This window comes from Hyperoodon ampullatus (assembly GCF_949752795.1).
Source record: "Hyperoodon ampullatus genome assembly, chromosome: 3".
Classification (NCBI taxonomy): domain Eukaryota; kingdom Metazoa; phylum Chordata; class Mammalia; order Artiodactyla; family Ziphiidae; genus Hyperoodon; species Hyperoodon ampullatus.
Genome location: NC_136916.1, coordinates 54,151,199 through 54,163,815, shown reverse-complemented (window position 1 = coordinate 54,163,815; position 12,617 = coordinate 54,151,199). Strand labels below are relative to the sequence as shown.

At 47.3% G+C, this 12,617-nt stretch overlaps 1 protein-coding gene across 1 annotated transcript in view; it reads left to right on the top strand.

Moving 5' to 3' along the window:
* Nucleotides 1-12,617, top strand: part of DAPK2 (death associated protein kinase 2) — a gene marked incomplete at both ends in the record, with an annotated part of 117,422 nt that overhangs the window by 72,285 nt on the left and 32,520 nt on the right. Inside the window, one exon of the mRNA XM_079701257.1 lies at nt 51-189. Within this exon, the coding sequence (XP_079557383.1) occupies nt 51-189 (139 nt within the window). The remainder of the gene's footprint in view (nt 1-50; nt 190-12,617) is intronic.

Below are 12,617 nucleotides of genomic sequence, written 5' to 3'. Positions count from 1 at the left end.
GGACACACAGGTCTGACTGGGCCTGGGCCCTCCTTACCGGTGTCTTGCAGAGTGTCCGGAGGAGAGCTCTTCGACTTCCTGGCCCAGAAGGAGTCCCTGAGTGAGGAGGAGGCCACCAGCTTCATTAAGCAGATCCTGGAAGGGGTGAACTACCTTCATGCCAAGAAAATTGCTCACTTTGATCTCAAGGTCAGTGGGGTGGGGGGGAAAGGGAAAAGAGTCAGGTTAGGAAGAATGGGCCCAGTCTCTCCCAATGTCATTGCCAGGAGGGGTCAGCGCCCACTAGGCCTTCCTCCCTCATCTTACAGTTGAAAACACTGAGCTCCTGGGAAAGAAATGACGAGTGTCCCCCTCCTGAGTTTCATTTCTCAGATAAGGTTTTCTTCACATAGGGGCTGATGGCAAGAAGCTTCTGAATCAGACCACTGGCACTTTATCTCTTTCAGGGAATACACAGGGTGTAGTTTTTAAATAAGTAAGCCAGTGACAGGAAACTTGAAACCAAACCCATTTCACAAGACTGAACTTTTCAGTAACCAAGAGCTAACTCCTGAGCGGGCGGAGCTAGACACATTCAGATGAATACTGCTGAGGTTGCCTGGCTCTCTGGACCCAGCACAGCGTCCAGCATCCTTTGACCAGAGATTATAAATCTTAGAGCCCAGTGACCACTGGTTGTACTCCCCCACTCCGCCCCTTACTGTGGCCATAAAACTGATTCCAGGGGCCACTGATTGTTTGTGATAACTGGTATTCAGGGTCGAGAAAGTTCACTGTGACCACACAGGACTTCACAAAGCAAGAGTGTGGTCAGAGTAGAAGGATCAGTTCCCATAGTAGCTGAGCTTAGTTGCATAGGCTGATGAGCTTTTATAGTCACCTGAAGCATAAAGATCCCCCAGTCTGTAATCAGAGGGACCCGTTTATTGGGGAGGAGACCCACTGATTTTTTTTTTAATCTTTTTTTGGCTGCATTGGGTCTTTGTTGCTGCTTGCGGGCTTTCTCTAGTTGTGGTAAGTGGGGGCTACTCTTCGTTGTGGTGCGTGGGCTTCTCATTGCGGTGGCTTTTCTTGTTGTGGAGCATGAGCTCTAGGCGCACAGGCTTCAGTAGTTGTGGCGTGCAGGCTCAGTAGTTGTGGTGCATGGGATTAGTTGCTCTGCAGCATGTGGGATCTTCCCAGAACAGGGATCGAACCCGTGTCCCCTGCATTGGCAGGCAGATTCCTAACCACTGCACCACCAGGGAAGTCCGACCCACTGATTTTTCTATCCAGAAATTCCTGTTGTGTTTCAAGCATTGTGCTGGGTGCCTGGGTGTTGCTACAGGTACAAAATCAACTGAGGCCTTGTTTGAGCTTAGTTCCTCTTTTCCAGAAACTTGTGCAGGAATCATAAAAGAGAGATGAACAACTCTAAGTGCTGTGATAGAGGGAAGTACTGGGGGGCTGGGAGTCTAAATGAGAAGCCATCTAAGTCAGACTGGAGTATCCGAGAAGGGCTTCCTGGAAGAGGTGGTATTTGAATTGAGTTTTGAAGGACTGCCAGGAGTTATCAGAGGGGAAGGGCCTTCTAAGGAAGTGAGGCCAGCAGGTACATGGTCCTGAAATAGCACAATGCATTCAGGATAGTACAGGCAAAGGGTGAATGTGCTGAATGGAGAAGCCAGGAGGAGAGCAGGAGGCAGACACAGGCCATGGGAGCTAAGCCAAGGCGGTTGAACTTTACACTGAGAGGTATGGGCCAGATGAGCAGGGAGGTAAGGTGAGCAGATGTGTGTTTCAGAAAGAGCCCTCCAGCTGGAAGCACGGATAGAATGGGGACAGTAATCTGGGTGGGATGTGGCAAGTGCCAGACTAATTTGAGGAGGGGATGGGGTCAAGACCTTTTATAGAGGTTGCTCTGAGGATTGATTAGGTACCTAATTAGATGTGGGACATGAGGGGGAGGGCAGAGTCCAGGATGACACCCAAGCTCTGGCTGGCAGGGCTGGCCCAGAGAGGGTAGGGTGTCTTGTGGTCTCAGAGGCTGCATCACGGTGTGGGCTCACGTCCCGTACAGGGATCCCACCCCAGCTCTTACTGTGCCCCGTGGGGCGACCTGCTGTGAGTCTCCCCTCCTTAGGCCAGATTGTTGCAGTATTTTGAATTCCTCCAATAGAAGACATCTTGCAGAGTCTCGCTCAGGTGTCACGGGGTAAAAGTCAGGGTCACTGAGGAGTGTGTGGCCTGGGCAGGGCTTTGGACCTCAGGGTATTCATACACCAAGAAGGAAATGGGCTACCTGGATCGCACGTGTGTCTCCTTCCTGATAATGCTATGCGTAGTTGACTTATTTTCTATGTCTTTGCTGGCTCCAGGAGGCTGGCCTCAGAATGGCCTCCTTTGTCTTTTCTCTCATGGGGCTGGTAGAGGCAGGCGTGTGGAGTCCACAGGCCCTGATGACTAGAGCATATTCCTGCTGTACGGTTGGCTTCTATGGCAGCTTGCTGAGGTGGGGGGAGTTATAGCCCGGTCAGGGTTTCACCCCCACTCTACCGTGTACCAGGAAACAACTGAACCTCAGTTTTTCAGCTTTAACACAAATGATAATGCTTACCTGTCAGAGTTGTAAACATGAGAGAGAAGCAGCGTTAAGTTCCGAATACCAGATAGGTCCTCTGTAATAGTAGCTGGTAGTGTTATTTCCCTTCCCAGAACAGAGGGAAAGAAAACACACCTCCTGTTACAGTTTTTTGGACCCTGATAGACTAGGAAAACGAAGCCTGCTAGTGCAATTCTAAATTGCCCAGCAGAGAGCTGAGATTGGTTGCTAGGTGGGGCTACTTGTGGGCGATCTTGTCTGGCTCCTGGGCTCATTCTGGACGGTTTCCACAACCTAGAGAGTCTGGGTTTCCCCTGGATGCAGGTGGGTTGAGGATACTGCTGACCCCTCCCCTGCCTTGTATCCTTAGAGGGGTATGGACAAGAAGCCTGCTGACTCCCCTACCCGTGGGTCCCTTGGCCCAGGCCCAGCTGGGCAACTTCAGAAGTGATGAGTAGCTGGAACTCAGTGGAATCACCTCATGATTGACTAGACACTTCCTGGAGCCAGAATGTGGGTATGTGTTCCCCTTGGCTGGAACTTCCTGCCAGCTGGAGGGATCATGCAGAAGGTCCAGCTGGTAGCTTAGAGGGGACTTCTTTTTTTTTTTTTTTTTTTTTTGTGGTACGCGGGCCTCTCACTGTTGTGGCCTCTCCCGTTGCGGAGCACAGGCTCTGGACGCGCAGGCTCAGCGGCCATGGCTCACGGGCCCAGCCGCTCCGCGGCATGCGGGATCTTCCCGGACCGGGGCACGAACCTGTGTCCCTGCATCGGCAGGCGGACTCTCAACCACTGCCCCACCAGGGAAGCCCGAGGGGACTTCTTGGTTCCATGTTGTTTCCCACCATATAAAATTCATTTTATATGAATACATTTCTCTTCCTGATTCTCCTTCTCCACGAGGGACCTCTGCTTTCCCCTCCTCTTGTATGCTGTTACTCCTTGCCAAGTGAGTCAGGCTCGCTTGGCTGCCCCATGAACACAGCCACCATTGTTATCTCCATGCCCCTGCTCATGACCTGTTCTCCACGCTCACCTTCCAGCCGGAAGGAGCAGGTGATGGTGGAGGATCAGCTCTCTGGCCTGCCTCTGGAATAGGAATGACCTCTCCTCCTGTGTCGGCCATTGTGCTGGAATGGTAAGACTGTATCCCTGCTTATGACACACTCCCAACCTTGTGGCAGAGAGCAGATGAATAGAAAAATTAATGTACAATAAGCAGCCTTGGTTAAAACAGATCACGGCATGCTGTTGCCCAGAAATCTGTGGCAGATCCTTGTCACCCATAGGATAAAAGAACCCCTTCTCAGCATGGCATTCAGGTCTTTCTTAAACTGCCTGAGCCCTGATTCTGGCCTCATCTACCTTTCCCCACTCGAAAACACTAGCCCCAGGCACCAGGATGACAGATACATGTCCTGGCCCCTCTCCTCTGTTCATGCTGTTCAAATCCAGGAAGCTGCTCGTCTTCCTTTTCTCTGCCTATGGACTTCCTGCTCATCCTCCAGGCCCAGCAGAAATGCTATTTCCTCGGGTAAGCAAGCCTTTCCCATGCCTGCCAAAGCATAACTGAGAACCAACCTGCTTCCCTGCTTATCTTGCCCCTTGTATAGACTTCCACTGACAGCATTTATCACCGAATTCTCAATTCTCACCGGACATCACTTTCTGCTCTTGTCTCTAGTGCAGTGCCTGACACATGAGTTACTCATTGTTGAATGAATGAGTGAGTGAAGGAATGAATGGTTTAGTAAGACAAATGCACGCATGCATATCATCTGGAAAATGCAAAAGAGGTGGCAGGCAGATTTCAATTCAGTGATGTGACATTTATTGAGGGACTATTGTACACCAAGGGGTAGAGTGACAAGCATCAATAAGATATGGTACCTGCCTTCCAAGGGTCCACCATCTACGGGGAGATGGCCACAGTGAGACTGGTGCCGAGGCCATCTAAAATAAAATCTACCCATGACTCTCACTAAGAAACACTCACTTCCAAGGGGTAACGTCTCTGCCTCAGCAGAATGAATACCATCCCAGTGTGTGGTGTAAGTTCACCACAGACAGGCCCGCTGGTGTGGGTAGGTAGAGGGGGTGCAGGTAGACGATGTTGCCCTGTGTTTACATAAGTGGACGTGACACTGCGACTGACTGCCCCTCATCCTGGGTATCATTCAATGTGCCATCTGGAGGATGGATACAAGGAAATGGGGCTCAGCAGCACCCAGGGACCTCACCCTAGTACGTGATCCCACACAAATAAAGGCCTTGTAGAGGGTGTGTTTGTGTGGTTTTCTGTTTGTTTTGGATTTTGGAGTTTCCCCTCTGAGTATGGGTGAGTCTCCCTTACCTTCCCCAAATCCAACTTGAGAATTTAGAAATGGAAGGTGATCCTCAGGTCTGACTGGTATTTTAAGCAAAAAGAACACACCATGAGAATTGAATGAAATTGTATGCAAGCCAGGAACCCGGAACTCTGAGGGGACTTTTTGATTTATGTAAACAGTGTTAAGAAGAGTGAATTCCTGAGCAAGATACTCCAAAAATCCGAATTCCTCTGTGTCCTGATCATCCTTTGAGTTGTTCATATGTTCATGATGCGATGGAGTCTGCTCATCAAGCTTTCATAAGAATGATACTAATAATACTTTAAATGTACATTGTACTTTCTAGAATACAGCATGCTTATACATCCCTTCTCTCATTTGATCCTCACAGCCACCTACTGAGGTACAAGGCATTGTCACTTTTTTACACATAAAGCAGTTGAGATTCAGAGAGGTTAAGTTACTTGTCCAAGACCACACAGGTACTAAATGATAGGGCTGGTACTTGAATTTAGCCAGCGAGGAGACACTAAGCACAGCTGAGTATCACCAGGTTTTATTTCACCAGATTCTAACAGTATGGATTTCTTACTTGCTTGCATCATGCCTTTTACACATAGTTAATCTGAAGGTTTATACTGTGCCATAAATTTATCCTTTGCACAGTTAATTTCTCATCTGGTCACCTTATTTTTTCTTTCTAATAGGTTATTCCTCATACTTAAAAAATTAATTTGTATTCTATCAATTGCTATAAAATATGCATGCATTTGAAAGTAGATCTTACAAGAATGAGATGATTTCCATACTAAAACCTTGGAGCATGAAATAGAGGTGAGGCTTGGCAGTTTCGACTGTCAAGATAGGTTCGGGTGAGATTGTAAAAGTTTAGGGCAGAAGTTTGTATAGGCAGTCACAGCCATAGAAGGCTTTTACCCCTCAACATTTTTTATTATGAAAACATTTCAAAGTATCTGAAGAAATTAGAAGAACAATACAATGAACACCATTATGCCCTCCTCCTGCATTCAACATTTGGCCACATTTGCTTTACCTCTTTCTCTCTTTAAAAAAGAAAAAAAAAATTTACATTTATATAAAAAGCATTTTATATATATGTATACACACACACACGTGCATATGTGTGACTTTTAAAATTAAAAATAATATCTAATAAAAATTTAAAAATAAGTATTAAGGGCTTCCCTGGTGGCGCAGTGGTTGGGAGTCCGCCTGCCGATGCGGGGGACACGGGTTCGTGCCCCGGTCTGGGAGGGTCCCGCATGCCGCAGGGCGGCTGGGCCCGTGAGCCATGGCCGCTGAGCCTGTGCTCCGGAGCCTGTGCTCCGCAAGGGGAGAGGCCACAACAGTGAGAGGCCCGCCTACCGCAAAAAAAAAAAAAAAAAAAAAAAAGTATTAAAATGTATGTAATTTATTAAAATTATGGTATAATTGGAAAGAAAATTGTAGCTATCTTGACACTTCACTCTAAACACTTCAATAACCATCTCTCAAGATTAAGTTCAGTCTCCTACCAACCCACAGTACCATTATCACACTTAAGAAAATTAACAGTAATTTGTGGAAGACCTTTAATTGGTAGAGAAACATTATTCTATTTCTTATTTAGAAAGAAAATTCTCCTGGCAGTGGAGAGAGAATGGATGGGAGAGAGTAGGCCAGTTGCAGGTAATGATAAGACTGTGGGGAAGAGATGAATCGAAGGTACCCCATAAACTTTTCTTAAAAAATGAAGTCAGTGGTCATTTATGCTATTATAAAAAGTAATAAAATACAGAAACATACAAAGAAGTTACCTGCAGACTCTCTACTCCAAAATAATCATTATTAACATTTGTTATATTTTCTCCAGCTTTTTATGAACAGGGTGTGTGTGTGTGTGTGTTAAGGTGTTATAACTATACTACTTCCACAATTTTCTTTTCTGCTTTTTTCACTCTACATTCTAACCCAAGCAGGCCACATGGGCTCTGTAGTGATTTACTTTGCTGTTGAGGCTTTTATACAAGTCTTTCTGATTTCCTTACCCTGTTGGCATGTTCTGAGGGTGGACCCTGTTTCCTGTTCCTCATACCCAAAGCTTAGCTTGTGCCCCAGCCTCAGTATGTGCCCCGTGGGCTCTTCATCTCAGCTCCATGCATCAGCATGGGAGCCCAGAGCCCCTAGGGATGCATCCTGGCTGCGTCATCAACTACAGCAGGCCCACCCTAGGGTGACCCGAGGAGAAGTGAAATGAGGACACAGAGCTCCTAAATGGTTGAGGGAAGGAGCAAAATGTGGCAAAAATTAAACTAAGGAGAGCCATAATTGAAAGAGTTGAAACATAGCAGTAAATGTGTAAATGGGGAGCATTAAACCAACCAGCTGCTTTTTATGAGATACAGCAGGAGGCCACATGGGAGGTGGAAAGAGGAGAAGATTGTGGGTCAAGCCTGCATTTAAGTCTCACCTCTGCTAGGTAAGGTTGAGGAGGTCATGGCTCTGACCTTTCCTGGCCTTGAAAATGGAGATAATATTGCCCCTCACTTCCTCACCCAGGAATGGCGTGAGGGGCCAGGGAGAGATCAGTGTTTCTGAAAGGTCCCTGTAAACTCTAAGACTCCTTACAAGTGCTGGCTATGAATTTTAACTAGCCTCCCTATGAAGCCGCATTTCTCCCCATTCCTCTCTTTCCTCCAAAGGGATTCAGAAAGGGAGGTGGGCATGGAAGCACCCAAAGGGGTAATGAATAAGGTGGTGCTTTCCTACCGCCAGGCTGGGCAGATTCCCAACGTGGCAGGACACTGTGTGAGGTTGATATGGCTTGGAGTGAATATCATGATCCCTATTTTACAGATGAGGAAACAAAGACAAAAAAGCAGTGCCCTCCTCTTTTGTCCTTACTACCTTTGCCATCACCATTAGGTGCTCAGAGTCTCTTTGCTACTTCCAGCTGCCCGCAGCCCTCCACTCTGGGCCCCTGCCCAGGCCTGGCCTCCACTGAAGTATCATGTGTTCAAATAGTACCTTTTAGGTTCCATTCACATCTCTACCATTAGCCCTCCCCATGCAGCTGATCTCAGGAGGAGCGAAAGAACCTGATTCTGGAAGTGGTAAAGGGTGGTGGAAAGGTGTCTTGGCATGAAAAAACCTGGGTGAAAACCTAGCTGCACCATTTCTTAGTCATGTGGCCTTGAATAAGTTAATTAACTTCTCTGATGCTCAGTTTCCTCATCTGGGAAGCATAGACAGTAACTTAGTCTACTCAGATTCTGTGCAGTGGTGTTCTGGTAGTAGCTGGATCTCCAATAAACAAATATATGTACACACACACTAAATTATTATAAAGTCTACTGATATAAAGGTTTATAATATAATTTACAAGTAATAAAATATATAATACTTTTATTTTGTAAATTTCACAAAAATAAATTGATTCTTGTATAACACTTTCCTTGGTTTTTGCTGACCTCTTGTATCAATAGCCAACCTATGGATGCAATAGACAAATGAGTGTAGTTCCAACAGGATTTTTGTTTATGTTAACAAGTAAGGTGAAAATGAAGCAATGAAGACGTGTGTTGGAACTTTACTTGTTTGCCAATGACATGAGTGACTTCTTTGCTGAATTGGATAATGGTTTCTGAATATTGAAAAATATTCCTTCAATTTTCTCTGCTAGCACAAAATAATGGCTATAGACATGATACCCTTATAAGTTTAATCTCTGTTATTAAGTGATTTTCTGCAGCACTTCCTAAGTCTAGAATCAAGAAATCAAGTCCTGATTTGTAGTGTCTGTGGATTTCTGTGGTGTAAATACACCCAGTGTGGCCAATTTCAAGGCACCAACTTGATGACACTGACTAGAGCTAGGAAGAGGGGTGCAGTAACATACATGCTGAAGTATTTCCCCCATTCAGAGATAAAAGGCATTAAATAGCCTCAAGAACATAGAAGATAATAAAATATAATAGAAAATAAAGAAATAAAATATAATAGAAATAGAAATTTATACTTCCCAATAGAAATTAGGAAGTAATACGTTTTTTAAATTTTATTTATTTATTTGGCTGCGTGGGGTCTTAGTTGCGGCAGGCGGGCTCCTTAGTTGTGGCATGCATGTGGGATCTAGTACCCTGACCAGGGATCAAACCCCGGCCCCCTGCATTGGGAGCGTGGAGTCTTATCCACTGCACCACCAAGGAAGTCCTGGAAGTAATAAGTTTTAAGTATTTTAAATATAATTTAATTAAATATGTTTCTATAATTTAATTTTTAATATTAAAATAATATTCTTACATAGCTCAGTTTAACAACTGGCTTACAACATTCTTGCAAATTTAACAGCAGGCTCTCATGAGCCGGTAGGCACCAGCTTTAGCCCACCCCCAGCTCTCTGAGACTCTGTTGGTGAAAGCATTTTGTAAACAGGACAGTGCTACCCGCAGGCCAGCTGTGGTGGTGGCAGCAGTGGTGTAACAATAATAATGGCAGCCGGCATTTACTGAGGCTGTAGTAAATGTGCAGGCTCTTCTCTGAGTGTTCTGCATGTGTTTACTCCTTTTATCCACATGACGACCCTATGAGGGAGGGAGGTTCCATGGTCGTGGCCATTTTATAGAAAGGGGAGGTTGCTCAGGGGCTCCTAGGTTTTCTTGTGCCTCCTCAGAACCCCTTACCGTATTAACATTCCCGTTTCGCAGATGAGGGGCCAAGGATCAGAGAGGTGAATGACTTGCCGAGGTCACACAGCTAGCCTGGGGCAGAAGTAGGGTTCACCCCAAGTCTGGGGACTTCCCTGGTGGCACAGTGGTTATGAATCCACCTGCCAATGCAGGGGACACAGGTTCAAGCCCTGGTCCGGGAAGATCCCACGTGCTGTGGAGCAGCTAAGCCCGTGCGCCACAACTACTGAACCCATGTGCCACAACTACTGAGCCCACGTGCCACAACTACTGAAGCCCGCGCGCCTAGAGCCCGCAACAAGAGAAGCCACCTCAATGAGAAGCCCGCGCACCGCAACGAAGAGTAGCCCCCACTCACTGCAACTAGAGAAAGCCCGCGCATAGCAACAAAGTCCCAACTCAGCCAAAGATAAATAAACAAACAAATAAATAAGTTTATTTATTTATTAAAAAAAACCAAGTCTGTCCAATGAGAGGGCCCTCTTTAGTGCTGGTTCCCCAAACACTGGGCACTGTATGATTTTGACTTTCTTGCAGAGCTTGCTTTAGAAAACCAATTCTGGAGCCTCACTCCTGGTGGGTTGATTTAATTACTTTGGTATTTTTAACACAGTCCCCAGGGGATTCCAATGGGTAACTAGCTCAGATGGGCCCCAAAGCGCAGCTTGGGGCTCAGAATGCCTGGATTCAGGCCCAGGTTCCTCACTGGTTAAATGGAGGCTCCGGCCATCCACAGCTTGGCGGCTGTGAGGAATAAGGTGATGTGTGGGGAGAGCCCAAGGCAAATGCTGGTTGTCGTGTGGCACAGACCAGAGAGCCAGCATTGCTGATTGGCCCAAAGCTGAAATCCAGTGGTCCTAGAATGTCCTTGAAAGTGAATTTTTATTTCCCTCCCTCTACCCAATAAGAGCACAGAGACAGTAGGTAGTGGTTTTCTCTGACTTTACCAGGCAGGGCTTCTAGAACCATGCAGCAGCCTCCCATAGAGAAGCAGGCGATGAGTGAATGTCCAGAAGCTGTGGTTTAACAAATCCAGTGCAACTGGGTTGGGGCCCTTCCCTAAGATGTGCGTTTTCTAGGAAAAACATGGAGCTGGAGGGAGTTCCCTGGTGGTCCAGTGGTTAAGAATCCACCTTCCAACGCAGGTTACAAGGGTTCAATCCCTGGTCGGGGAACTAAGGTCCCACATGCCGGGGGGCAACTAAGCCTGCGCGCCTCAACTAGAGAGCCTGCATGCCGCAAACTACAGAGCCCACGTGCTTTGGATCTGGCACGCCACAACTACAGAGCGCTGAAACTAGAGAGAAACCCACGCCGCAACGAAGAGCCCAAGCATTCTGGAGCTTGCGCACCGCAACAAAGATCCCATGTGCCACAACTAAGACCTGATGCAGCCAAAAAAAAAAAAAAAAAAAAAAAAGAGGAACATATCAGTTAAAAAAAAGAAAGAAAGAAAAACATGGAGCTGGACCAGCAAGCTGGTGAGTTACCAGAGCCGAGATGGAAATGCCAACTTTGCCAGCTGGCTGGGGTGATCTAAGTGGGCACCCTTACATCAGCTAGAGGAAACGAGGCAACATGGGAGAGGAGAGAGCACACAGGCATCTTGGGCAAGCATTTAAGGCATCTTGGGCGAGCGTTTAACCTCTCTGAGCCTCGACTTCTTCATCTGTAAAATGGGGTGATGACAGTACCTGCCTCAGAGAGTGAGAATCAAATAAGAGGTGTGTAAACGCTTCGTAAACTAAGTGCTGTAGGTTTTGCTATGCATGAAACTTCAGATTGGGTGCCTTTGGAAACACAGGAAGAGCAGGCCCTGCCCTCAGCAAGTGTGCAGTCTAGTGGGGGAGGCAAGACTAACACATAAAGGTCTTGGCAGTGCTTGGTGCTGCAGGTCAAGATTGCTGCACGAGTGTGGAGCTGGGAGAAAGAAGGAGGGCTGGGCTGGGTATTCAGATGATGCTTCCTGGAGAAGATGGCATTTTGACTGGGCCTGGAAAGATGGGTAAGAGTTCAACAGGCAGATGATAAAGACCTCTGGAAAGGAGCGGCAAGATCAGGAAAATAAGCACAGAGATGATGACAATGGCTACAGGCCACTTTATATGCCTTGTTTGATCCTCTTAGTAACCCTCTTGAGGTAGGTTTTATTGTTACCCCTAATTTACAAGTGAGAAGCCTGAGGCTGAGAGAGGTTAAGTAACTTGCCTGGTGTCAGACTGCTGGTAAATGGCAAAACTGGGATTCGAGCCCAGGTTCTAAGGCTCTTAGTCATTGTCTATGTTGACTCCCTAAAAGCAGGTTGTGCAAGAGACGCACATATGACTGCGCCGATTCTTTCATTCCTTTACCTGGTAAACCATTCCTGAACACCTACTACATTGCAGCCCCTCTTGGGTGCGAGGGATGGAAAAGAGAGGCAAAGCCCCTGTCCTCCCTGGTGGGGCCTCAGGTTAGTGGGGAGAGGACATGTAAGGGAGTAGTTGTAGTGCAGTTGGTTCTGTGCCAGAGGTATGTCCGTGTACCTTGCAGGCCCTTGGGTAGAAACGACTAGCTGTGTGTATTGGCGGGGAGGGGGTCACAGAAGACGTTCCAGTGGGGAAGTGCTGGAGCTGGGTGGTGAGAGGGGAGGAAGCTTGTCAGGAAGGCATTCCAGCAGAGTGAACTGCAGGTTGGGGTGGGGGTGATGAAGGTCCGCTGGCATGCAGCAGAGGGTGTGCTGTCCAGAGGTGGGAGGGCCTTGAATGTCACTGAAGGTGGACGTTGGGCCCGGGCCGCACTGGAGCCTGGTGGGGAAGGGCTGCCTGTGGTCTCATCTACAGTGTGCTGGGGGGTGGGTGGGGAGAATTCGCTGCAGCACCATGGAAACCTGCCCACAGAGGCCTGGCAGCATGCGGCCCTGCTTTCTCAGGTTGCCCAGCACTTGCTGAATAACCTGGGACTGTGCTTGACATTTCTAGGGAAGGTTCCTAGACGGCTTCCTTGTCGCCATAGCACAGACCTGGCTGGGCTCCAGCT